At 44.0% G+C, this 27,719-nt stretch overlaps 1 protein-coding gene and 1 long non-coding RNA gene across 5 annotated transcripts in view; one reads left to right on the top strand and one right to left on the bottom strand.

Annotated features, from left to right (window-relative positions):
* Positions 1 to 527: 527 nt before the first annotated feature.
* LOC106729515 lies at positions 528 to 9,685 on the bottom strand. 4 transcript variants are annotated; one of them, XR_004320353.1, is made up of 6 exons: positions 8,348 to 8,488; positions 7,959 to 8,051; positions 7,775 to 7,809; positions 6,175 to 6,241; positions 5,613 to 5,695; positions 528 to 4,357 (listed from the first exon to the last, which is right to left on the bottom strand). It is a non-coding gene; the product is annotated as an uncharacterized LOC106729515 (long non-coding RNA). The 4 variants fall into 4 exon arrangements; XR_004320352.1 differs by lacking the exons at positions 7,959 to 8,051; positions 8,348 to 8,488 and adding an exon at positions 9,423 to 9,685; XR_001365925.2 differs by lacking the exons at positions 7,959 to 8,051; positions 8,348 to 8,488 and adding an exon at positions 9,423 to 9,685 and having other exon boundaries at positions 528 to 2,131.
* The window catches only part of DIS3L (DIS3 like exosome 3'-5' exoribonuclease), a 31,046-nt gene continuing 11,914 nt past the window's right edge, over positions 8,588 to 27,719 (top strand). Inside the window, 9 exon segments of the mRNA XM_032480909.1 lie at positions 8,588 to 8,841; positions 10,267 to 10,420; positions 18,551 to 18,679; positions 20,667 to 20,802; positions 23,901 to 23,921; positions 23,923 to 23,946; positions 23,948 to 24,079; positions 25,171 to 25,249; positions 26,133 to 26,312. Coding sequence (XP_032336800.1) covers positions 8,703 to 8,841; positions 10,267 to 10,420; positions 18,551 to 18,679; positions 20,667 to 20,802; positions 23,901 to 23,921; positions 23,923 to 23,946; positions 23,948 to 24,079; positions 25,171 to 25,249; positions 26,133 to 26,312 — 994 coding nt within the window. The 5' untranslated portion in view covers positions 8,588 to 8,702.

Here is a 27,719-nt window from a genome sequence, read left to right as displayed (position 1 = left end):
ACAGACTCACAGACATAGAATACAGACTTGTGGTTGCCAGGGGGGAGGGGGGTGGGAAGGGATAAACTGGGAGTTCGAGATTTGCAGATACTGACTGGTATATATAAAATAGATAAAAAAATTTATACTGTATAGCACAGAGAAATATATTCAATATCTTGCAATTGCTCACAGTAAGAAAGAATATGAAAATGAATATATGTATGACTGAAGAATTGTGCTGTACACCAGAAATTGATACAACATTGTAAACTGACTATAACTCAATAAAATAAAATAAAATAAAAAGAAATAAGCCTTTGCTGTTTTAAACCACTGAGTTATGAGGGTTGTTTGTTACTGCGGCATAACTCAGCCAATCATAACTGATTTTATATTTATATCTATTATATATATAATAGATATTATATATATCGTATGTACATATCATATATATTTAAATATATATATATATTTCCTACCCTTCTAAAACTGAAGAAAGATTAAAATAAGTAGTTTGAAAGAGAAGTGTGGTTTATTAGAGCCTGCTCAGTATTAATCAATATGATTAATGATACATTTTAGTTCTGGTTTAGTCATTTATCCTTTTTCCATTTTCACCAAGATGGTGAACTTAATGCCAGTGGAAATGAAACACCCTGACATCAATATCAGGAAAATATCACACTGGCCATAAACAAACAAATATGTTTTGTGGATATGTGGGCCCGTGGCCTTGCTTTTAATCTCTAAATGCCACTGTGCTCTGCATCTAGTAATGAGGCAGTAGGTTTCAGATTATTTTCTGTGGTTTAATGTATGTTTGAGATAACAGTACTCTGTAAGCTCACAGAACAGCCCTTCTCTCTTGTGTCTGGATAGGGGGATTGGCAGGTGCTGTTCGCATTGGGAGGGAGGAAGTGCTTTCTCTGATCAACAGTGATGCCTCAAGCTGCTGAAAGAACATTGTTTGTAGGACTGGAAGAGGATCAAAATGCCTTCAGTTCTCCAAGTTAGAGAAGACAAGGCCTTGAAGGCTAAAATGGTAAACATAACAAGAGCCTTATGGTTTCCATGAAAGAGAGCGAAGATCCAAGCCTTTTCTCTCCTGGGCAAAAGAATACTTTTTAATGATATCTCTTAAAATGTCAGATATAATAGGAAAAAAGAAAGAAAGAAAGAAAGAAAGAAAGCCCTTCTGCTTTTCCCCACCCAAACACTGCAATCAGTAAAGGTTCCTTAATCATGGCTCTGACCCCCATCACAATTCTACATGGAAGACAGGCAGCAAATACCGGCAGCCTCCCACACTCCCCGGTTTATGACGGCAGCCAGCCACACAGTGAAGGACATCTATAATGATGATAGCATTTTAAATTTAAAATTCAAATATTCAAAAATGCAGGGGCATCCTACCACCAGCACAGTGGGTTTTTAAGAGAGGATCCTAATCTGGGGCATACAGCATCAATCCTCTGTAGTGACTAAGGAGTACCACAAAAGGAGATGGTTCTTACCCACCAGACCCCGCAGGTGCATTGCCCTCTCCAAGTGCATCCTGTGTTGGCAAAAGGGGCTGGACTCTACGCAATGATTCGTAACTGAATTCAGGGCCCAGCGTAAACTGGTGACCCTTAAGATGAATAGAATGTAGGTTTGCATCGGTGGAGTGTTCTCCTCCCTGGCTTGAACTAAGCAAGGCAGCATTCTCTATTATTCAAAATACTGGCTCACTGGCTTGGTTCTCTCATTTCTTTTTTAAGAAAGTCATTAAAAAAAAAAAAGGAAAGTCATTTATGCTGCTCTCAGATACTTAATACATACCATGGTTTTAAACAGAACATATTGAGTTCAAATGTTTATTATAAAGCATTATAGCAATGCTATGATCTGAAGGTTTGTCTCCCCCCAAAATTCCTATGCTGCAATCCTAAACCCCAAAGGTGATGGTAATAGTAGGTGGGGCCTTTGGGAATTACTTAAGTCATGAGACAGGACCCTCATGAATGGGATATAGTGCCTCATAAAAGAGGCTCAGGAGAGCTCCCTGGGCCCTTCTGCCATACGCGGATTCAACGAGAAGTCTGCACCTGAGAAGAGGGTGCTCACCAACCATGCTGCCATCCTGATCGCCGACTTCCAGCCTCCAGAACTGTAAGAAATAAAGTTCTGTTGTTGGTTCTGTTGCTTACACGCTACCCAGCCTGCAGGATTTTGTTAGAGCAGCCGGAACACACTAAGACAGGTAGGCAGAAATCTAAGATGGCCCCAGGATTCCTGTGCCCCAGGGTACACACACCTTCCCCAGGTTATTCAGTCAAACCCTGAATCTAGGTGCTGCTGTGAAGGGAATTCTGCAAATGCAATTAAGTTCCCAAATGAGTTGACCTGAAAACAGAAGATTATCCTCAGCAGGCCCTTAGAGGAACTGGGTTCTTTCTCCCAGTGAGAGAGGTTTAAGTGTGAGAGGACCTAGAAGGGGCCATGTGACAAGCAACTGCGGGTGGCCTCCAGGAGCTCAGAGCTGTCCTGCCTAACATCCAGCATGAGAACGGGGGCCACAGTCCTACAGCTGCAAGGAACTAAATTCTGCCAACAACTCTGTGAACTTGAAAGAAGACCGCAAGCTTCAGAAAGGAATCAGCCCAGTTGACACTTTGATTTCAGTCTTGTAAGACCCTGAGCCAGGGACCTAACCTGGCCACACCCAGGCTTCTGACTATAGAAATTATGAGATAATAAATGTTTGAAGCTGCTGACTTTGTGGTAACTTGTTATTCAGCAATAGAAATCTGACACAAACAGATATAGCCTACTTGCTCTGGCCTAAAATGTAAAGAAAGTTAAGTCTAAAGGTAATTCTCACTTTTGGCCCTCATTCTTCTTCCTTTAGAACCAGATTTTAAAATTGTGTAGTTTAATAATGCCTTTTGGTTATTAAATAGTGAAAGTTAAAGTTTAAATAAAATCTAATACTTTGTTTATATTAATCCAAAACCTGGAAGATGTCCCGTAGGTTAGGATTATTACTAAGTACTCCTTATTCTCTTTTCCATTTTTTCACAAACTTTCTATTATAAGTTTTCAGAAATCAGAGTTTATCGTTGTAAGACATGAAATGGAATCCACTTTCCCAAATTCAAACATATGCAGTAACAAAACAGTAAAATAAACAGGAAAACTCCTTGTAATATGTTTATCCAATAAAATATCTATATATAATGAGTGGTTTTCAACTGGTAACAATAATCCTACACTGTGGATGAAAACTTAATTTCATCAAATAACACTAATGCTAAAAAATTAAAATGACAAATAGTAATGTTCCTCTATCTGAGTTATAAATGGCTACCCACGTAACTGAATTTTTTTTTCTAGTCGGCTTCAAGACTTAAAGGATTTTCTTCTTCTTTTCTGTATTAATCAATGAAGCTTAGTTTCTAATTAATTTTGGAGCATCTGGATCTTTGAGCTCCTTGGATAAAGGTATTGTTTAATACTAAGGTTATTTGCTGGTTTGGTTGTTGCATTTTAATGACAGTATGTGAAAGGTCGAGTTTCAACAGCTCAGGTACCAGCATGGAAGGTACTTCAGCTGCAACACCCTCCCTCCTCCTCCCCACAAAAATCGATGAAACAGCGGCCCTTAGTGGTAGAAGGACAAAATGATCGGTTCGTTAACAGGACAGTAAAAATCTTGCCTAGATACCAGTGGTAAGCGCAAAATAATTTTCTCTCAAAAAAATGATAAAGAGTTAAGCGGAACATTTTAGAGTAATCATTGCAAAGTGGATTATGGGTATTCACAGAGTGTTTAGAAAGCCAAAAGGGAGCCATTGTATCTGCTGGGAAAAGTGAAAATCAAGGATTAACAGCCTTTAACATGTAGGAAATTAAATTATCTCTAATACAAGTAGCAGAGCAATCTCAGCGGCCGTTTGTCCTCCAGTGACTCTTCCACTGAGATGGAGAACAAATGAAAGTAAGCTGATTTTTCAGATAAATGGGATAACGTTAGACATTTACACGACCCTTTAGAGTCATTGACTCATTAATACCACGATACCCAGCAACATCTGTCCTGCTAGCTGTATTTTATAATTGAAATCACTAAGGCCCAGGGAAGTTAGGAGATCAGTAGGGTCAATATTTGAAACCCATTGTTTCCAATTCCCTAAACCTGAAAGAACTGGGTTTATCCAATGATCCACTATACAGAAGGTACCCCGCTCCGTACCAGGCCATATACCAGCTGAAAGGTGACATGAATGAGTCATTACTGCCTGGACTCTGGAACCAAACTGCTTGGGTTCCAAGTCTGGCTTGAGTGTGTAGCCAGGGGCAATTATTCAATCCTTCTGTACGTCAGTCTCTTCGCCTGCAAAATGGAGTGGGTAACAGTATTACAGTCAAGGCATTGTTTTGAGGATTAAATGAGAAAACACAGGAAAAGTGCTTAGACCAGTGCCTGGCACCCAGTAAAAGCTTGAGAAACATTAGCTGTAAGTAGTTGATGCTGCATAGATTGACAAGCTCTTCAAAATTTGCAAACTCTGGGTTATAGTTAAAGACTTCTAGGATGCACATCAGATACCAACAATGATAAATTACTTGGGAGAAACAGACTGCATGTAAGCAGAACTTCAACGTTTTTACTTGGCATCCTTCACAAGCATGCTGTACTATTGTCGTTTTAAATAAATACAGAGAGACTATTTCAAAGCCTGCTTCAGTAATCCTCTCTAGCCCTTGGAGCTCACCGTCCAGAATTCCTTTCATACATTTAATCTCCCTGTCCTCTTAGCCCTTGTAAAGATGCCCCCACCCTCTCTAGGCTAACCCTCTGATGAGACCTTTTGATTATAATCCAGTGGTTGCTGACGCTTGCACTCCCAGGGCGCATTTGCGAAAAAAAAAAAAAAAAAAAGGGAGGCAAACATTACAAACTCCTGCAGTGTAAGCACGCTGGTGCTCAGCCTAAAGAAGACTGCAGTCAGTCACCAGGGAAACTGGACCACAATCATAGATTTCCATCAGCAACTGAGTACTGAAAGCTGTCACAGCATTACGCTATCTGGATACCAGGCTGTCCATCCGCACTCGGATTGACAAGGGAAGGGAAAACTGCAAAGAGAAGCAGGCCACCAAGCATCCTTCCCAGTATGGTACTGCAGTTTAGAACTGTGGGAGAATCCTGGAGCTGCTTCATCAGGACATTCAGTATGTAGTAAGGAGTTCTGAAACAAACAGGCAGCTCTTCGGCAAGTTCCTTAATCTCCTTTGTAAAGTGGGAGTGTATTTGTTGGGGTCACATCAGGTACTATAATAAATGTTTATGTCTCTCCTACAAGAGACCCCTGTGGATGCTTCTGGGTAGGGGATGCTGGGCTCTGCTCTGTGCAGTTCTTCAGGGACCCAAGTTGATGCGGGGAAGGGGATGGGGGTGGATTGGGGGGTGGGGGAGTGCTGTCTTCAATCCTGGCTCCCAGGATCCTCTGGGCTTTGGCATCCAGTCAGGAACAGGAAGGAAGAGCAACCATGGGAGGTTTCTAAGGGGCAGGCCTGGAAACGGTGCCTGTATCTTCTGTGGCCACAACTATCTATGCACAAGGGAGGCTGGGAAATGTTTTCACCTGTGTGTCCAGAGAAAAAGAGGCCATGGATGTGGTGAACAGAGAGCCAGTCTCTCCCACAAGAAATCACATGTAGACCAGCACTGGAAAAAGAGGTGAGACCAGATTAGTGGGCTCAGCTGGAGAAGCAGAGCCACAAGGGTTGATGTGATGGCTGAGCCAACTGACTTAGGACTAAGGAGTTTGAATTAAAGACACTCAAGTAGTCACTAATGCTGCTCATCAAAGGGTTTCAGCACACGGCTTTCAAGCCAGGAGGTAGGAGCCGCACTACATATGTACCCCAATCACCCCACCCCACCCGTCTTCCGACCTTAGGTATGTGGTCAACGTGACTAGCTCTGGCCAATAGGCAGAAGTGACATGTATCACTTCCAGACTGAGCTTTTAATTGCTGGTATAAGGCTGTCTAGAGGCCTCTTTTCCTTCTGCCGATGAACAGCAAACAGAGCTCCAGGAAAGACTGGCTCCCCCAGCCTGCGCCCTGGGGACAGAACACCTATAGGCACCCACGCAATGTCGTGCTAAGTCACTAGGATTTTTGAAGTTGTATATTACTTACTGCAGTACAACTGGGTTCATTCTGACTGATAGAGAAACATCTTTTCAGGCAAGAGGCATCAGATGGTCTGTGAAGCAAACAAACAAATCAACAAAAAGGCATTTTTGTCCATTTTAGAACATCAGTTTGCAGAACTCAGGGAGCATGCTTTTGAGAACAGAATTTGTACATTGTTGCTGCAAGGCAAGGCAAAAGAAGTGCTTGATGGGCCTTGGGTTATTTTAAATACTGATAAAATCAACTTTTAATAGAGCTGCAGACACACTCTCTTCCTTAAAAGATCATTAGTCCCAATTTGGAGAAAGTTTAAAGCTACAAAATGCTAAAAGGCAGATAGCTCAGGTGGTAGAGCGCATGCTTAGTGTGCATGAAGTCCTGGGTTCAATCCCCAGTACCTCCTCTAAAAGTGAATCAGGAAACCTAATTACCTCCCCCTCTGAAAACAACAAAAGAAAGATCATCATTCCTAATTTGGAGAAAGTTTAAATCTACAAAATACTAAGGAGAGGTATTAAGGACATACAGTCAGAAGTAAAAGGAAAATGAACTTGGGAGAGCTTTGGAGGAGATTGTGGGCAGCTGTCAGAAGCATTTTTATGTAGGGGACAAATCCTGTTGCTTGCCTGTCCTCTGGGATCTCTAGAACTGACTTCCTGAATTAGGGACTGCCTCCTGCACTGTTGGTGGCCACTCCCTCCTGTGCTCTGGCCTGTGGACCAGCACTGTCATGTTCTCCTAACTTGTGCAATTCCATCTCAGAGCTCACTCAGATCATCCCACACTGCAGATAACCTGGCATAAAAAATACAGTGAGTGAGGAACCATGATTCTTTAATATGTTTCCCTGGAGTAAGTGATCAAACAGGATACCCTAGTTCTGCTCACTTAGCATACAAGGAAGCTCCAGTGTTCCCAGCCAGCTGGTTGAGCTGCTCTAACCAGAGCTCACCAAGTAGACCATAAATTTCTTAGATACGCGAGCTGTGTTTTATTTATCTGTGAATAGCACGATCATCAGGGAAGAGCCTGCTTTGGAGTCAGCCAGATTCTGGCTTGAATATTGATTCCACGACTTAATAACTGGGTAATCTGGCTGCTTAACCTCTCTAATCCTATTGCATCATCTGTAAAATGGGGATAATGATGCTCGATTCCATTGATTGGTGGAAATTATATGTGACGCTTCTTTGTAAAGCTTCCGGTGCAGCTCAAAAGCCTTTGCTGAGTGCTTGGAAGAACAGTGGCTTCCATCCAACCAAGAGTGTGTGGTCTCAGAAAAGACTGGGTTAGTCTCCATCAAGTTTAAAGCAGAATTCCTCTGCTAGAGGCTGCAAATGGTATCGTGTTGAGGTTGAATAGACAATATTTACCTTAAGGGAAGGGATTGGTCTCCATTTTATCTGCATTGCTTGAATTTTTATATGGATTAAAAATACATGAAATTAAAAATAAATACAGCTTTTTAAAGTGGAAAAGAACGTTGGGCTGGCAGGGTTGCTAGGCTTATCTGCTGAATCTTTTAGCTCTTTCAAGGACAGCAGGAGCAACGAACAGGAAACACTAATAATTATCTATATTAACACAAAACACTAATAATTACCTATACTGATCAGGCAGCCCCATTCCCGCATGGACCTGAGGGTAGAAGCAAAGTATAATAACCTTTTACAGTTGCGCCAAATCTTCACAAGAATTTAAACTAGCTTCCATATACAGATGACCCGACTTCCCATGCTTCCACTTACGGTTTTTGGATTTTACCTTGGTGTGAAAGTGATACCCACCTGGAATTTTTATTTTTTTCTGGGCTAGCGATATGCCGTGTGACACTACAGGGATGCTGAGCAGACGCAGGAAGTCCTGGCTCCCAGACAGCCCTGAGATCACAAGGATAAGCAACCAATGCACTCACAATCATGCTGTACCTACACAACCATTCTGTTTTTCACTTTCAGTATAGCATTCAATACAAATTACATGAGCTATTCAACACTTTGTCATAAAATAGGCTCCGTGTTTGATGATTCTGCCCAATTGTAGGTCAAGATATGTGTTCTGAGCGGGTTTAAGGTAGGCTGGGCTAAGCTGTGATGTTGGGCAGGTTAGGTGTGTTAAATGAATTTTCAACTTACAATAGGTTAATCAGGATGGGTTTATCAGGACATAAACCTACCATAAATGGAGGAAGATCTGTATTATTTTTGTCTCCCTCAAGTCTTTTGAGTGGTTTCCACCCTTCCCGGTTGGGAAACCAAGGCAGGGTTGGGGGAGACTGCGGGCCTGGACTGGAGCACCCTCCCTGCAGGCCTCCTCCGGCTCTTAACCCCGGGACACGGGCCATTACGACGGTTTCGGTGCCCGGAGCCCGGAGCACTCAGCCCGGAGCTCCGCGGAGACCAGGCCCAGGGGGCGGGCCCGAAGCCTCGGGCCTCGCCTCTGCCCGCGCCGCGCCGGGCCCGCCGCTCCCCGGCCTCTCGCTCGCGGCCGCCTCGCGGGGCCCGGGGCTCCGCCGGGGGAGCGCCGCCAGCATGCTGCAGAAACGCGAGAAGGTGCTGCTCCTGAGGACCTTCCAGGGCCGGACGCTGCGGATCGTGCGGGAGCACTACCTCCGGCCCAGCGTGCCCTGCAACAGCCCGCTCTGCCCGCAGCCGGCCGCCTGCCGCAACGGTCAGGGCCGGGCGGGAGCCAGGGGAGCCGGAGTGGAAGCGAGGCCGGCCGCGGCGGCAGGGCGGGGGGCGGGGGCGGGCGGGAACGAGAGCCGAGGCCGGGGTTGGGGGAAGGGCGGGGGGCCGAGGCCGGGCGGGAACGAGAGACGAGGCCCGGCTGGAGCGAGGGCGGCGGGCCCGGGGTCGAGCGTGGGCCCTGGGGCGGACGGGCGCGGCCTAGAGGTGGAGCGCGAGGCGGCGGAGGCGCGGAGGCCGAAGCCCCCGGGCTTCCGCCCGGCTGCGGGTCGGACGCGAGAGGCCGGCGGCTTCGGGGGTCTCTCCGCACGGACTCCCGACTGCCCCGCCCCAGAAAACGGGAGGGCGGGGAGGCAGGCGCCGGAGCGGCGCAGAGACCGGGGAGTGGGGCTTTCGAAGGGGCCTGCGGGGCGCCGGCGCCCGTCGCGTCCTGCCCCCAGCACCGCGCTGGTGAAACGGGGAGGTCCGAGCTCGGCGCCCTTCCCTGCGGGCCGGCGCGGGGGGAGCCGCCGCCGCCGCTCGTTGTGCATTGCTTTGCTTTGCTTTTCTCCGCACAAATTTTCTGACCTGCCAGCACCGAGGCCTCAGACATTTCCCCAGCGGAGAGTCCCCTTCGTTGTAGGATTTGTGGGTTATCTGGGCCCTCGTTGTACAGGAAGGTCATGGGAAATTGGACTGGGAACGGCCGTACATTACACCTGCCCACATTTGATTTCTAGCCTGCAGAGGGGACCGATTTATCCGTGAAGCTTACTGGTTCTCTTCCCGGTGGTGGAAGAGGAGCTCGGTGGTCCTTTCCAGCCAGTCTTTGGGACCCTTAGTTTACAGTTAAGGTGAACATTTCAGTTACAGTTTAGCCAAGCAGCGCTGTGACGCGGGCTGGGTGGAAGTCCCACTACGACCCATGCTTGTACTGGACACCTTTTCTAATCCAGTCTTTCTGGCCCTTGGAGTCTTCTGAGCACGTTCACGGGCTTGAGACAGAACTCACTAGAAATGGCTGGGCATAATAAACAAAAGGTTGATATGTATAGTTGGGGTGCCCCATGTGAATGTTGAGTGTCCGTCAATGAGTTAACACAGATATATTTAAGTTTTCCTGAAGATTTACTTGTCTTTTTTTTTAATCCGTCATCTACACCACAGCAACATCAATTAACCACGTTGCGCTTTTATTTATCACAGCTTCAAAAAAAAAAAAAAAAAAAAGGAAGAATGAGAGGGAAAAAAATGAAAAAATGTGCTGCATTGGGCCTCTACCCTAGTAGATTTGTCTTGTCTTTTAAAAACTTAACAGTGTAGTTCAGGTTGGAAGTTATTTGACACGCCGGGGCACCGTGACATTGAAATGGTTGTAAACCAGGGGTTGCAAACGCTGTCTAATCGCTTACATTGTGGATTTATGCTTCAGATGGGAAACTCTTGTCCAGTGACGTGACTCATTACATGATCCCAGATTGGAAAATTGTTCAAGATTACCTCGAGATCCTTGAGTTTCCGGAACTGAAGGGAATTATTTTCATGCAAACGGCTTGTCAAGCTGTGCAGCACCAAAGGGGCCGGAGGTATCTGTTTCGCTTATTTATTTATTTATGGCACGGATTTTTTTCCGCCCCCCTTTAGAGAAGGTCCCTTGTGGGAGGGGGAGGGGAGAAATTCTTTATTTTTGCCAGAAAGGACTTTTTAAACTAATTTGGCATTCTCTTTGCTACTGAGGAATGCAGTAATGTTATTTTATGTTTCTGCTTCAACACCTGGCCAAAAATCTGACTGTAGATCAATAAGCCGCAGTGTCCCCAAGACGTGGGTATTTAAGATTCTTGGCTTTTGGTTTGCATTTTTATAGTAACAGAGCTATTGCTACCTTCTTGTTGAAAACTGCATGTTATTTAATCTTATTTATAGATACATTGTTGCAAAAGTTTACTTTTTTTTTCTCCCTTTGGGGGAAAAAATATTTTTAAATGTTAGGCTCCTGTATTGTGGAGGCAGATTGTACTTGTGATTTATTCAATGAAACAAGAGATAACTTGTTTTATTTTTAGATTACTAGTCTAACCAGCAACCACAGTAACTGTATTTTCTAAACAAAGGATTTCTGATTGAAATCAGTCTAAAATACTTGCCTTGTACCTAGATGAAGAACAGTTATTTACCTTTTAAACAAATACTCTGAAAAACGGTTTTGCTTGCTTTAACATTGGGAAAAGATTTATGATTTGAACTTGAAGACTGTAGGGAAACAGCATATTAGAATTATATATCCAATCTCTTAACACCCCAAGTTAAGCAGAAGCTATGTGTTTATTCTTTTTTAAATGCTGTGGTTTCTTCAGACCTTGGTAGTAAAAGATGAAATGTGTTTATTTGTGTATGAAAATGATAAGTTGTCCTTATATGCTCAGCTCAAAAAATATGCATTAACTAGATTGTGTGCAGGTTTTTCAGATAGAATATTTTTAAATGAGCTTGAAGTTGATTTTGTTCAGACTCAAAAATATAGATGTTTATACACATCCATGTTTAAATGCTGCTCCAGGTGTCGTATTTCAATTTCTGCTCCTAAAATCGATTTGTTGCTCGCATTCGGCTTGCTAACACACCACTGAGCCTTTTCAACTTCTGTTTTCTAAAATATTTTTAATATTAAGGATTGTTTTAAAAACCAATTCCTGGGACATTCGAGAGCGAAGAATTGGAATTTAAATGTCTTTTTTTTCCTGAACATTTCTAAAGTAGTTAACTTGATAAAAAAGGATTGGTTTTCCATTGCTCTACCGTGTCTCTGAAGGCACTAAATGTAAAAACAAAAGATGAGGAGTTATGGAACCAGCCCACAGGATAACACTCTGGTTTTCCCATTTCCTGAGTATTTTGTGAGCTCTTAGTTCCAGGCCTCCTGGAGTACAAAAAGAAGTTCTTGGTCCCTCTCTCAGTAAACCTGCTGTCTTGTCAGAGTGAGATGCAGGAAGGTAATTATGGCATACTTGGGACACATGCAGGATAATTAAATGTGGACCATGCAAAGTGCAGAAATCAACATGGGATGTGGGGATTTTAAATGTCTTCTGAAGGAAATAGGTTTGAGACTGGCCCTAATGCAGGGAAATGAACATGATTCATGAAGAGGAAGAAGAGGCAGGAAGAGAAACCAGCAAGTTTGGAGACTTGATGCTTTATTTATCTGTTAAGCGACCAGCAGGTGTATTCGGGTTGAAACAGCTCAGTGACCAAAATTACCTAAGCCCTGGAAAGTGTCATATTTTGAAAGCCAACATTAGGGTTGATGATAGACATTGAATATACAAGATTCAGGAGATTTGCTTTAGTAAGTTGGCTTTTGTGAGTTTTAAGTGTAAGTCATTTGAGTTTTTTATTTAATCAAAGGTGGCCAAGCAGAGGCTCTCTGGTGCTTTGCTTTGTTTAATGTTGGGAAACATTTTGTTTTGTTTTTTCAGTTCTTCCTTAGAGATATTGAGATGCTGGTGAATAATTTATTCCATTTGATATGCTTTTAGGAACATTATTGCTTAGGAAAGCTTTGTCAGGGAAAAATACCTGGTCTGGTCTATTATCTGGTGAAAGGATGCCCTGCTTTCTCCTTTCAATCCCCTCCTGAATGCCTTCTGTGTAGCTTCAGAGTCTCAGTTTCTCAGTGCATAAGATTGGAATCACAGAATATTATAGCTGGAAAGGATCTAAGAGGTCAACATGATCTAATTCCCCATCCAATGCTTCAGTGTTACTCAATGTGAGTAATGTTATCAGCTTTGTTTCTAAAAAACAACAGTTCTCATGGATACCCAGTGTTAATAATACAATAAAATAAATTGAATTAGTTAAATATGTTGAAATATAAATCTAGGTACAAGTCCTCATACCTAAGTACTTAATGCAACCCTCAACCCAAATCGGACCTTCAAATTAAACAAAGCTACAGTAAGAAAACTGCATAGGAGCAGTAATTTAATGTGACAGATGACAGTGTCTCACTGAAATGAAATCACCAGAGTTGAGTTTAATATGAGAAAGACAGCCTCTGTGTCTACAGACATAGGTTCTGTATTTAATATGACTTTGTATTTTTATTTCAGTAATACCAGGGCAGAAAATGCCTGTTCTCGTAAGCATATTGTACAAAGCAGTGTGAAAAATGTCAAGTTTTTGATTGTTCAGGATAATCACACGTTTGGCCATCTAACAATCATCATATTTATTTAGTGAGGGGCCATTTGATAGCCCTGTAAGGCTGACTTGTCCGCTGCGTTCATTCACGTGTTCAGGTGTTCATCTGTTTATTCAACAGATACTCACTGAGAGACTGTGCCAGAAGCTGTGCTAGCGCTGAGGATACAGTGGTGAACAAAAGCAGATGTGCACTTGAGGAGGAGACAGGCAGTGATCAGATAATCAGACAAACAGATGGAGACCTGCAGCTGTGACAGGCGTGCAGAGGGAGGGGTGCTTGGCTCAGGAGAGCCCAAACTAGGCAGGGAGGCGAGGAACAGCTTCCCTGAGCGAGATGCCTGTGCTGAGCTCTAAGGGATGAGTAGGAGTAAACCAGGCAAAGAGAAGAGAAAAGCTTTCCCGGTGAGGAAATTGCTGTGTAGGGCCATGGGGAGGGAGAACAAGGGAGAGGACGGCCCTGGGTTGGACAGCAGGCCCCACGGGCCTCAGGGATGTCAGGGATTTTTAAGCTGGGTGGGATAACGTGATCAGATTCGGATTTTGAACAGGTCACTGGGCCAGTGGAGAAGAGGCATGGAGGGAAAAGAAGTAGAGGCTCCTGCTTTAGTTTGGATGAGAGATTGTGGTAGCTTAGAGATGGAGGGAGAAACAGACATTTGCAAGAGCTATTTAGTAAGCGTTATAGAACTTGTAAGTAGAGCTGTACCATAGAACTTCCTAAGGATATAACGAAGTGAGTCAGAAACACGTCCACACAAAAACTTGTACACACGTGTTCATAACAGCTCTAATCATAACAGCCAAAAAATGGAGACAACCCAAAAATCCATCAACTGATAATGGTTACACAAAATGTAATTTAACCGTAAGGTGAAATATTATTCAGCCATGACAAGGAATGAAGTACCGATATGCGCTATACCGTGGATGAACCTTAAAAATAGAATGCTAAGTGAAAGAAGCCAGCTACACACACAAAATCATATATTGTATGATTCCATTTTTATGAAATGCCCAGAATAGGTAGATTCAAGAGACAGAAAGTAGATTAGTGGTTGTTAGGGGATGAAGGTCAGAGGGACTGGGGGATGACTGCTTAATGGGGATAAGTTTCTTTTGGGGCTGATGAAAATGGAATTCAATAGTGGTGCCGGTTGCATAACTCTGTGTCTACACTTAAAACCATTGAATTGTACAGCTTAGAAGGGTAAATTTTATGGTCTGTGAATTATATCTCAATAGAGCTGTTTTTTTTTTTTTTTTTTTAATCTATAGGGTTTAGTAATGGATTTAGATACGGGAGATGAGGGAGAAGGTAGTGCTAAGTGTTAAACTTAGGTTTCTGGCTTATATAACTGGATACAGAGAGGGAACACAGAGGAGGGTCGGGGGTGGGATGGTGGGGGTCATGAGTTTGAGGTGTCTTTGGGGTCTCCGAGATGGCACGCCCTGACACCAAATGGCATTGAAGTGAGAAGACTGATCCAAAATATACTGCATTGAAAGTGTTTTAAAGGGGGAGGGTATAGCTCAGTGGTAGAGCGCATGCCTAGCATACACAAAGTCCCGGGTTCAATCCCCAGTACCTCCATCAATAAAATAAATAAGTAAACCTAATTACCTCCCCCAACCAAAAAATAAAAGATTAAAAAAATTTTGAAGAATATCACCTAATATAAATAGAAATAGAAGCTTGAATTCTTGTAGAAGACTCAAGGACCTCTGGATTCTGCAAAAACTGAAGAAATGCTACCCTGAGTACAGAATTCACTCCCTTGTGCACCTCCCCACTGTTTGTGGGATGCCCACTCCTAACCCCAGAGGGGGATGTTGCCTCTGTAGTTAAGGTCACCATTGAATAAAAATGGCTTAAAAAAAATCAATCTAGAGAAGGTAAGCTTAGGTGTCTCCCTAAGCAATTGTTTGAAATGTTTAGATAAAGGAGATTGGGAAAACACTTAAGCCAGTCCAGGGACACTAGGGTTTTTCTGTTAAGAATGACATTTTTAAAACTCAAGATAATTTAATTGAACTTGACTATCTGAAACTGTTCTCCTGTCATTCAGGACAGACTTGTTCAAGGCACCATGATGTTCTTTGCTGGCTCCGTTCAGGATACTCATATATCTTAATTCCATCCTACACACCACCAACCCTGCCTAGCAAAAAATATGACTGTATTGTATATATGCACTATTAAATTATAACCGTAAGCCCACATGCCTACAAGAAAACCCGACTGTCAAACTCGGAGTGATTCGCTGTTTATTTCCTGCTTTCCCCATTAATATTCTTGTGCCATTTGTTCATTTGTTTTATCTGCCTGATAGGTAGCTTACAAATGGAAGCACACACTGAAAGTCTAGGGAAAATACATGGGAGTGAGACTTAGAATTGAGAAAATTCTTTAGGCTAAGTGATATATATATATTTAAACATTAGGAAGGATTGTCATTAGTCTCATTTGGTGGTACATCCCCTGGGTCTGGTTCCTGGAGCATCAGTGTTTGGAGAGGACCAGATGCGAGAATCCCCGGGTTGAAGTACAGGTGTGCTGAGCAGTGCAGTGGTGGACGTGAAGCCTAGCAAAAGAGTAGCTGGGTTCTGAAAATACCGGAGTTTGTCCCAAGACTTTACTGTCTTGTATTTGGATCACTGTTGTCACAGCGGGTTGTGAGTTCATTTATTCATTCGGAAAACATTTATTGAGTACCTGCTGCGGGTTAAGTACTGAGGATACAAAGAGGAACCATACTGTCTGCTTTCCTGAGCATCCTGTCCCCTCTCTCTCTTCCCCTGGGCCCTATGTCTATCGGACTGTCACCCATCCTCCGGTCCCTGTGCTGCCCCCTCCCAGGTGCCTTCTCCATCCCTCCCCTGATCCGGTCACACCCTGCATGTTCCTTTCAGAACACTGATCCCACTCAAACGGGTGGTTCTATTTTTCTGTTTTATTTTGTTTTGACAGTTAGCATAGCTTTTTAAGAAATTGTGGTAAAACATATATAACGTCAATTTACCATTTTAACCATGTCTAAGGGTGTAATTTGGTGCCGTTGAGTACATTTACCCTATTGTGCAGCGCATCTCCAGAAATTTTCTTCTTTCCAAACTGAAATTCTAACCCGTTAAATAAATACTGATTTCCGGTTTCGCCCTCCCCAGGGCCCCTGGCAACCACCATTCTACTTTCTATCTCCATGTATTTGACTACTCAAGGAAACTCGTGTACGTGGAATCATACAATATGTGTCCTTTTGTGACTGGCTAATTTCACTCAGCGTAATGTCTTCAAGGTTCATCCAGGGGGAAGGGTAGCTCAAGTGGTAGAGCGCATGCTCAGCACCCAAGAGGTCCCTGGGTTCAATCCCCGGTACCTCCTCCAAGCGGAATTCAGTGAAGAAACCTAATTACCTCCTCTTCAGAATACAAATAATACAATCAAGGTTCATCCGTGTTGTAGCGTGTGTCAGAACTCGCCTTGTAAGGCTGAACACTATTCCATGGTATATGTTTATCCAGTCCTCCCTAGATGGACACTTGGGCTGCTTCCGCCTTTTAGCTACTGTGAATAATGTTGCTGTGGACACAGGTGTTCAAATATCTCTCTGAGACCTGGCTTTCGGTTCCTCAGGGTCTTTCACCCAGAAGTGGATTGCTGGCTGGTAGGTTGGTTGTAGTTTTGAGTTTTTTGAAGAACGAGTGATTGCGTTGCGTTCACCGTGAGCAGGACTGCGGCAGACGAAGGGCAGCGGCCGGGAACCACTGTTTGCCCACCAGAGGGTGTTTAGTCAGAAAGGGAGTTTGCAAACCAACACCTGCACTCAGTCCTGGTGTTTCATTAGGCTTGCAGATAAAGGGAACAAAAACTGGAAAAGATCAGGAAAAATCAGCCAGTATCTTTTCAGTGTTTTCTCTGAGATAATAAATCACAGATGTTTATGAAGCCTCTTCCAAAATCGTTTTTATTGCTTAACAAAAAAGTGTTCATTTAAAAAAGTTCACGCATGGGGGAAATGTGTAAAGCGTAAAGTGGAAGTCTTTGCCTTAGGACCCCGCAGGGACAGTCCTGTTAACCCAGTGATGTCGACTCTTCTATGCATATTCTAAGAGGTTTTTTAAAAGTAATTTTAAATGTATCATTGAGAAGGTGAGAAAATTACCAATTTCATACCCTCTAGGCACTTCTGGGGTGGGTAGTGGGAGGCAGCGTTTATTTGCACAAGTGGAATTCGGTTAAGGAAAGCTGCCACTCACAGAAATGAAACTGAATCCCTTTGTTTATTAGGACATTTTGTAAGTTGCTGTTACTTGATGATTCTTTTTAAGATGGCGCAAAATTAGAATTAGTAAGAAAGCAAAATTAGTGTTTCTTGTTTTCTATGAATTGTTAAGACGACACAGGTGTCGGTAGTAAGCATTTATTTAGAGAGGGCCAGAGAGTTCTGTCTTTGCTATAATGGAAAGGCTCATTTTTAAATCCCTGGTGGCAGGCTGGAGGTGGGAAGGGAAGAGCACAAATTTTATTATATGAAATGCCAGTCATCTACTTTGGATAATTTATACGTTAATCTAACATCTGGTTTAATATCAATCCTAAACAATTGACTTTCTTGAAAATAACTGTGAATTTTATGTATTTTATACTACCTGGACAATTGAAAAGTGCCTTCTTAGAAACTGACCCACAGGAGACTTCAAATTTGATTTGCTTTGGCTAGCGTTATTGGAGAGATCTCCTGAGGGGAAAAACCTTAAAACTTTCTGTTAGTTTCTGACACATGAAGCTAGCCTTCATTCATGTAAACGAGGTGGCTGCATCAATCAGATTCACAGAAAAATTCCCAAACTTCCTGACCTTACATGTTCTTTTCTGGGGCTGCCAGCGAAAAGTAAAAAACGTAATAAGAGTTTGAGATTTGCAAATGTTAGCCACCATGTATAAAAATAGATTAAAAAACAAATTTCTCTGGGATAGCACAGGGAACTATATTCAATGTCTTGGAATAACTTTTAGTGAAAAAGAATATGAAAACTATTATATGTGTATATGCATGACTAGGATATTGTGCTGCATACCAGAAATTGACACATTGTAACTGACCGTACTTCAATTTTTATAAAAAGTGCTAATGCCTAAGGCCATGTGTAGAACAAAGTGGGGTACACAAAGTGCTCCACTCTACCTCCACATCCTCTGTGAGCCTTGGGGGAAGGGGCCGTGGGGGGGGGGTAATTACATAATAGGTGACCAGAAGGCTCAGAAAGGGGAGTGGGGCAGTTTCATTGATCCACAGACCAACTCACAAGACACATCCCAGCAGGCAACATGGAGATAGCAGCCCAAAGGTGCTGCACACACGCAGGCCAATATAAATAAGTGTTTCTCAGGTTTTAAATAATCGATCTTTTGCTCTTAAATGCTTCATCTGTTCTGAACCTTAGCAAGAGCTGGCAGGAGATGAGTACCTGCTCCGAGAGATTTATTTTTCTTCTCTGTGTCACAGACAGTATAACAAACTGCGGAATCTCCTGAAGGACGCGCGTCATGATTGCGTTCTCTTCGCTAATGAATTCCAGCAATCCTGCTACCTCCCCCGGGAGAGAGGGGAGTCCATGGAAAAGTGGCAGAGCAGGTATGGCATCGCGTGGCTGGGGTTTCACGCAATCGTCTTTAATTTCTTTACCATCGGTTACTTGAACGGTGATCTAAATAGTGTGCTGGAACAAACCAACAATTACTCCAGAACCATGATTAATACTGAAATGCTTAATGGGTCAGTATTCTAGATGTGTCATTGGAATGCATAATTGATATATTCAGAAATTGTAATTAGGGAGATATAGGTGCCCAGAGTGAGTTTGCCCCAGACCCTAACGGCTAGGAGGATCGTTTCAGTGATGCTGAAGTCATTGCTTTCCTGTGTGTGTGTGTGTGTGTGAGAGAGAGAGAGGGAGAGAGAGAGCGCGAGCGAGCGAGCAGCAGGGAGTGGTCCTACTTTGAAGCTAAGATCATCTCACTTTTTCTGGCATAGACTGCTTTAATATCTCAACTGAAGTGGTAGATTAATTCTAGTAAAGCTCTTCTAGGAAGTGTGGTGTTTAGTTGAGATCACCTAAAAGCAGAGCCTGAAGCAAGGATTTGGGGGTGTGATGTTCATGTGAGAAGCAATTCCCAGAAGCAGGAGTGGGGAAGTGGGGAGAAGGAGACAGAGAGGGAGGGAAAGCAGTGAAGGATATGTAACTGCTGTGGAAACCTGAGGCTCAGTCCTCTGGGACCCTCTAAGAAACCACGTAGGCCGTGCCTCAGAAGTCGCCTCCAAGGGCCGAGGTGAAGTCGTTTAGTTAGTTACCCCTTTAGCTGAGGGCCGTTCCCCAGGGGTGTTAACTCCAGTCAGTGGGCCCTTGAGGTGGGAGGGAACTGCCACCCAGCTGCCGCTGAAGTCACAGGTGGGCTAGGGTGCAGGTGCTGGGCACCAGCAGCCTCTGCCTCACTCTTCTGTAGCAGGCAAAGGGGATCTTCATAAGCTTTAAAATGACTTCTTCATGCAAAACATTTACATCATCTTTTTCCTTTTAATTCTTTATCTGTATAGCTATTAAATATTTGAATTCCCTAAAGAAAAGTAAGCACTGGTATATACTGAGTCCTTAATAGAACCCAGGTTCCCACAGAGCTTAATACCAGAGAGGGAAAAGCAAACCCTTACTCTAGGTTGGGTCACATGTGAGTACTCACACTTACTAACTACCCAGCCTTGCACGAAGTAGGCACTCAGTGAGTTGTTTTTTTTTTTTTTTTTTTTTAATTCTAGAACTAAAGGTACCTTACATAGCATCTTAATTTGCAGAAAGGGAAACAGGTGCCTGCAGAAATGTACCCTCCAAGTTTTTAGACTTCATTGGAAACATGATCCTTTCTTGAATACTCCTCTCCAGACCTAGAATCAGTTTTCTTTGTTTTTTGGGGGTTTTTTTTTGGTGGGGGGGGGAGGAGGGAGGGAGCTAAGTAGGTTTATTTATTTATTTTTAGAGGAGGTACTGAGGATCAAACCCAGGACCTCCTGCCTGCTAAGCACGTGCTCTACCACTTGAGCTGTACCCACCCCCCGGACTCCATTTTCCAATTCAGATTCTTCTCAGGAAGCTTTGCAGACATTTCACATGGTACTCAATCAGTCCTTATTGGGTTATGATCTTTAGCTGCTTGCAGCCTGGTTTTTTTGTTTGTTTTTCTTTCACCAGAGACCTGCTTCTTCATCTTTTAAACCTCCCATAGTTTAGCCTGTCATCCGTGTGGTGCTGTGAGGCTCAGCCCTCTAATTAAAAGGTGTGAAAAGATGGCACAGCCTCACAGTTTCCAGGCCATGTCAAGGGATGAAAGAGGCTGCTGTGGTGGTTGGACGTCTTAGAGAAGCAGAGATGTCAGGAGCTTTCTGATTCATCTTTGTATCCCCCAGGGCATGTTTATAATGGGTGCTCAGGGAGTGTTTGTCACATGAATGAATGAATGGCTGTCTGTATAAGCCAGAGGGTAGCAGATGCGAAGCCAGGTGTGCTTTTCTGAAGGGTAGCTTGTGTTGATCGGCCTTGGGAGGGCTCACGTGGCCTCTGCTTTCCTAGGAGCATATACAGCGCAGCCGTTTGGTACTATCACCACTGCCAGGATCGGATGCCCATCGTTATGGTGACAGAAGATGAAGAGACAATTCAGCAGTATGGAAGTGACACCGAAGGAGTGTTTGTCGTCTCCTTCAAGGTATTTCCAGCTGTTTTGTATATAATTGTGTGTGTATGTGTGTGTGTGTGTGTGTGTGTGTGTATGCGCACGCATTTCCTTAGTAGTGCCCTAGATCCCTTTAGCAATTTGGAAAAGGAAAAATAAAGAATGAAGAAAGACTTCAAGATGGTCCATGTCTTCATTACTCCCCAACTAATTAATCTTTTTTTTTTAACATTTTTTTATTGAGTTATAGTCAGTTTACGATGTTGTGTCAATTTCCAGTGTAGAGCACAATTTTTCAGTTATACATGAACATATGTATATTCATTGTTGCATTTTTTTTCGCTGTGAGCTACCCCAACTAATTAATCTTGACTTTAACAAATTTAGGTGAATTCCCTGTGACTGCACGGCCCACAGCATCCAAGACTTCAGCCTAATAAGCTTCTGTTGTCAGTAAATTTATGTTTATAGTTATAATAATAGCAGTGTTAGTAATGATGATGATGAAGGTTGAATCTTATAAAATTGCCAATATTCTGTTGTTTTTGACCTTCAAAATGGCAGTTTTATATGCTTCCACCTAATAGTAATAGCCAACATTTATCTCTGCCAGGCACTGTTTTAAGTGTATTATTGCCTTTAATTCTTGCAACAGCCCTATGAGCCAGGTGTTATAATCCCTATTTCATTGATGGGGAAACTGAAGCACAGAAAGGCTAAGGAACTTGCCCAAGGTCACACAGGCAGAAAGTGATAGAACGGGGATTAGAACCCAGGCAGTCTGATTCCAGAGCTCTTTATCACCACGCACTACTGCCTCCCAAATTGTTTCCCTGAGGACACACAAAGCAGTTTTAAAGGCCAGTCTTATTTTTCCACTTTTCCTCATATTTCCTCACTTGTGACTCTGGATAGGGGTTCATAGGTGGAAAGGAAGGGGTGAGATGTGATATTACTTATGTGAAGGTGTCGGGCCAGCTTGGTGTACGTGTAACAGACAGGAGATGCGGTATCAGTGATGGTTTCTTGGGCTGTTCGAGTAACACAGTTCTTCTGTTTCTTAGGTACCTTTTGGGAGAATAGGATGCTTGTTAATCTCTCAATAGATTACTGGTCTCGAGGGGAGGGTATAGCTCAAGTGGTAGAGCACATGCTTAGCATACACAAGGTCCTGGGTTCAATCCCCAGTACCTCCTCTAAAAAAAGAAATAAGTAAGTAAACATAATTACCCCCCTCCCCCCAAAATAGATTACTGGTCTCTTCTCTCTGCCCAATTGGCCAATCAAGTTCCAATGGTTGATACTATTTTTTGATTCAGAAACTTAAATGAGGCCCTCCATTACCCTGTCAGTTTACAGAAAACCTGCTTGGATTTTGAATTGTAGATCCTATAAGGGTTCCTGGGTGCATGTATTGCTAAAAATTTGCCAGTCGAATTTTCTTGGCCATGCTATTAAAAAAAAGTGTTCTGGCATGCCAGCATTTTCCAGGGGCACTGGATATTAATGGCAGTGTCCCTTATTTTTTCTGTTGCAATACATCATGTCTTGTTCTTGCAGAGGACAGTTGACTTAAATTACATTTTTCTACCTTTTGTGAAAATTACTCTTCCTTGTAGTCTGGTAGCATAGTACAGTATTATTTTATACAACATTTCCTAAGCAAACTGTGACTGAGGGCTTCATAGAGGTGTGTGATGGCAGAAAAAAAGAGATACTGTGAAGTTTCAGATGAGCGGGAAGCCCAGAATTTTCTGAAGACCTGAAGTTAACTGGGGAAGAACGAAGACAATACGTTCTTCTGGAACCCCAGCCTGTGGTTCGTAGCGGCAAAAGTTTGGTGTTAGTAAGTGACAAGTGGCCACAGGATTGTTGAAGGGATGTTAGCACAGACAGAACTTCTGGAAGGACTAGGGAAAGGAAGAAAGCAGTTTGAACAAGACCCTGAAATTAGTGGGAGAAGGGCTGGAACTGACAAGAAGGATAATTTATTTTCCTTTTAATTTGAGAAGAGAGAATGTGCTAGAATCTACCTTCTTAGACTTAAAGTTGAGTTAAAAATCACACATAAACTTGATTCTTTTTTTTTTTTTTTTTTAGTTTTTTTGAGGGACAGTAATTAGATTGATTGATTGATTTTTTTAGAGGCAGGACTGGGGATTGAACCCAGGACCCTGTGCATGCTTAGCATGCACTCTACCCTCCCCCACAACATAAATTTGATCTTATTTAGTGAGAATCAACCACCTGAGGGCATGTGTTCTAGACAGGAGGAACGGATGTAGCACAGCCAAGTTCACCACGCCGGCCTCTTGTGGGTGGTTGCCTGGGTGCTGTGTCCAGGGCCTCTCTGAACGTTACCCCAAGGGGTGCAATAATATTCAGTACTGTTCATATGATAATATGTATGAACAATACATATTGTATGTACAATAATATTCAGATAATGTTCACTACTGTTCTCCTTCGAGGGGACCCTGACCACTTGTTTCAGAGTTATGTTTTATACCAGGTCATCACATCGATAGCAGCATAGAGTATCACCCACATGAAAGGTGTAACCACCTCTGTACGGTCACAAAAGAAGACTCAGTCCTCTGAGTTTCCTTTCTCTTCTCTACTAAATGAGGTTGCCAGCGAGTTGAGGGAGGGGAGACGTTCCTTATACACTTTACGTCTTGCCATTTTTTTGTCTGCTTATTTAGGTTTCTTAGAAATTTCAAGCGTTTCAGAGTGGGAAAAAAAAAGACAGCACACACATTGGAGCTTTTCTTCTCCATTCACAGCAGGCCGTTGTCTGCAGCAGTGAGATTTGTGTAGAGACAGGACAGACTGGACATGTGCACGTGCACGGATGTGTGTAGGGGGTGGGATTCGGAAGTGCAGAGTAATCAGGGAGGTGGGCGCGTTCCCTGGTAGGAACAGCCTCCCTGGGGCCCCACGTGGCCAGGCTGCAGGGACTAAGGAGGCGGCAGGAAACAGACCCGCAGCATGAGGCTTGGAAGGCCGTGCTCATTTAACGCGCTCCAAAACCGCAGTGCCTGTTTCTGTTCAGGGCTTTCTGTAATACTGCTATAACGAAGAATCGTTATCTTCTGACCATGTTTCTCCTGTGCCTTTATTAAATGCAGGATTATCTGGACAATTTCTGGCCCTGATTTAAAGGCCGCCCACGAACTTGTGTGAGTCTATCCTTCAGTCTCGACGAGAAAGAGAGAATGAGAGTCAGGAGAGCCACGGGAAGGAGTATGCAGAGCATCTTCCCCTGGAAGTGCTAGAAGCCGGCATTAAATCCGGGCGCTATATCCAGGTGAGGGTGCTAACGGGGAGTCGGGCCCGGGCCAGCCTGTGTGACTCCATCTCTTCCTTACTCGCCTCTGGTCACAGGCCTCTGATTTCAAAGGCTGTCAGCAAGATGGGTCCGAGTAAGTCAAGGCCAGGGGTGTTTAATGTGATGCGGGAGTCTTCTGTAGACACTGCCCTCTGGTTTGGAGCTAATCTCTAATGTTCTTAACTGGGTTACACAGTGAGCGTCACGCAAGTCGCCCTTCAATGCCTCCTGTTACTGGGAAAGAGAATATATTTTCCAGTCAAATTCTGGAGGTTTGGCAGAATTGCAAAACTGGTGGAATTGGCCTTCTTCACTCCTTTGCCATTTCCCTGCCCCTTTCGAGGGCCCCTTTGTGTGATCTCCAAGGACCCAGGACACAGATGCTGTCAGGATCTTGAGAGGGAATCAGGATAAAATTATTATTCAGATTTCAGCCATTTTACACGCACTTCTGTGTGTGTGTCTGTGTGTGCATGTGCCGTTTTATCACGCGTGTAGCTTTGTGTATTCACCACCACAGTCCAGATACAGGACTGTTCGACCTGTGGATTTTACATTTTTTAACAAGCAACTTAGACGAGTTTTACCCAGGCTGAAGGTTGAGTGTATCACACTCCCGTCCATCCCTAAAGTGTGGGTGTTTTAAATGAGTGTATCTGTGGAGAGGTGAATGCTTCCAATTGGTAATGAAGTTGACAGCATTCCTGGGAGGATGTTTTGAGGAAGAAGGTTTCTTAAAGACCACTTATCACTTAGGTAAGATAAATCCTGCTCCTTTCAACATTTGGTATAGCTGAGAGTTGTTCAGAATGATGGTCTGTTCTCTGGAGAAAAAAACCTTGGTGATGAATTATTATTATTGTTGTTGTTGTTGTTGTTGTTGTTGTTATTCCTAAAGAAAAGGATCACAGCCTTATAAGAATATTATGGGCATGTTTTCATAAAGTTTTTAAACTGTGCCTTTTGGAGGTTAAAGCGGGCAGAAAATCGTAAATCAGCTATACTTCAATTAAAAAAAAAGAAGGAGGCAGAAAAGAAATTTCTCACATTGATTTTTATTATGATTTTAGGGAATTCTGAATGTCAACAAACACAGAGCACAAACAGAAGCTTTTGTTCGACTTCAAGGAGCCAGCAGTAAAGATTCAGGTTCAGTATAAATCTTACATAAATTTCCACACTGCTTTTTTATTCTGCTATTCCACAGGGAAGAAAGCGAAGCAGAAATTGTCACAATGTAACACAGCGCGTCCGACATCCCTGCACACACTGGGTGTGTGGGATCGTGGGTTGGTTTTGGCCTCCTAGCTTTTTGTCTGTAATTTCTGATTTTATGGTAATAAACTCTAAAAAATGATAATAACGAATATTTCATTGAGTGCTTACTGGACATCAAGTACTGTTGTAAGCACTTAATGTGGGTGTTATTCTAGTTTACCACCTTTCTCACGTGAGGAAACTAAGAGAAGCAGAGTAACTTTTCCGGGATCACACAGCTGGTAAACGGTGGGGTTGAACCCGCCGCCCGGGCAGGCTGGCCGGGATTTTAAGACACTGGCCTCTGCTGCCTTAGTGAGCAATATTGCCTTATTGGAACCATTTTAAAAGGGACCCTGACAGTCAAGGGAGCCTGGTGAGGCTGAAGGCTTTCTCTGGGCCTTTGGTCCTCAGTGTCAGCCCCGACTGGCCTGCAGTCTCTGCAGTTCAGCAGCCTGCTGACCACTCCTGCCCCATGAAGGTGTGGGACAGCATCCCAGCAGAGGCCGACATTGTCTCAGGCAGGAAACTGTTACCTGCCTAAAAGATGACCAAGGGTGACCTTAGGAAAGCACATTATACCACATAATGTGGAGGCAGTGTTTCTTCCCTTCCTCACCAGCGGAACAGAGAAGTTAGACTTCACCTTTGAAAGGAGGAGGCTTTTACTTGTAGGAATGCTGATTTGATCTCAGAAATAGCATGTTTGCAGTGCCTCACTGATATGACCCACACCCCCGTCTTTTGGGGTTTCTCTGTGCTGCCCCAAATACAGATTTGATCAGTGACATCCTAATCCATGGGATGAAGGCTCGAAACCGCTCGATTCACGGAGACGTGGTAGTTGTCGAACTGCTCCCTAAAAATGAATGGAAAGGAAGGACCACTGCCCTGGGTGAGAGTGACAGTGATGACAAGGCCTCGGGCGAGGCCCCGAGCGAGCCCATGCCCACAGGTGAGCCAGCCAGCCAGTCATTCGCGTCATCCACAATGAATGCTTACCTTCCTTCTGAACAACCCAGAAATACTGCCGTTGTTAATAAACCAGGTCGCCTCTTTTCCTACACTCTCAGTTTCCCCTCTCTGCAGGCTTATTTTATTCTCATCAGCACCCAGACACGCTGTAATATCTCTCATCTGAAAGCAAAAGCAAAAGCAAAACCCTCTCGGTGCCCACATTTCCCTCCAGCTACCACCCTCTTCTGTGCTTCAGTTTACAGCGAGGCTCAGTGACACTGTTAACTCTGAGCTCTTTCTGCCTCCTTCTACCCATCCTCTCCCAAAGCCGCTACGGTCAGGCTCCCCCTCCTCCACCCCACCCCCCTCAAAAGAACCCTCGGCCTCTCATCTCTTGGCAAGGTCACCAGTGACCTCACTGCCTCCAGCCCTCAGCACCTGTAACCTGTCGGCAGCGTTTGGCTGACAGATCACTCCTCATCTTCGGCTTCTGGGTTCCTCTCCTCTGCTGGGTGCTTCTTCTCAGATCCTTTGCTGGTTCTCCCCTTCTTGGATGCGCTCATCTCCTCTGGGTCTCTTGTTCTCTGCCCCCTCTCCCTGGGAGCCCCTGTTCAGTCCTCTGGCTTTATCTCTCCAGCCCCGATCCCTTCCCCAGCCTCCAGCTTTGTCTTCTCAGTTGCCTCTTTGGCCTCTTCCCCTGGATGTCTAGAGGGCACTTCTGACTGAACGTGCCTAATAGCAGGCTCCTGCTTCCTACCCTCTACCTGCTTCTCCCCCAGTGTTCCCCATCTCAACAAAGGGCAAGGTCATCCCTACAGTCAGCGGGTCAACCCAAAGACCTTGCAGTGATCCTTGACTTCTTTCACGCAGCAGCAAGTCCTGTCCTCTCTAGCTTTGATGTGTGGCCTGGATGCAGCCACTCCTGCTCTCCACCACTTCTCTCCTGAGTCAGTGCACAGGAGCCTCTTGGTGAGGGTCTCCCTGCTCCTGCCCTGCTCCCAGGTGGCCTTCTCCCCACACAGGAGCCACAGTGGTCCTGTAACAATCTTTAGGTCCTGCCATGTCTCTGCTTCTGCCACAGGGACCAACTGGTCCTTTCTACCACCAGAAACGAGGTTCCCCAAACATCCTCCTTTCTTCACTTCAGGTCTCTGCTCGGAAGTCACTTTATTTAGAATAGCTGCCACTCTGACCCTTTCTCACTCCTAGTCACCTTACCCTACTCTGTGTCTTTCTCAGCAGTCATCACTACCTCATGTGGGTTTGTTCCCACCCCCACAGACACCCAGACTAGAATATAAACTCCAGGAAATCAGGGACCTTGTTTTCACACACCTGTCGTCCCTGCTAGAACCTAGAACAAGGCCCCATCACGACAAGGCCTCAATAAATTTTTGTGAAAAGA

The sequence above is a fragment of the Camelus ferus genome, chromosome 6 (genome assembly GCF_009834535.1).
Source record: "Camelus ferus isolate YT-003-E chromosome 6, BCGSAC_Cfer_1.0, whole genome shotgun sequence".
NCBI lineage: Eukaryota > Metazoa > Chordata > Mammalia > Artiodactyla > Camelidae > Camelus > Camelus ferus.
This window is presented reverse-complemented; position numbering and strand designations above follow the sequence as displayed.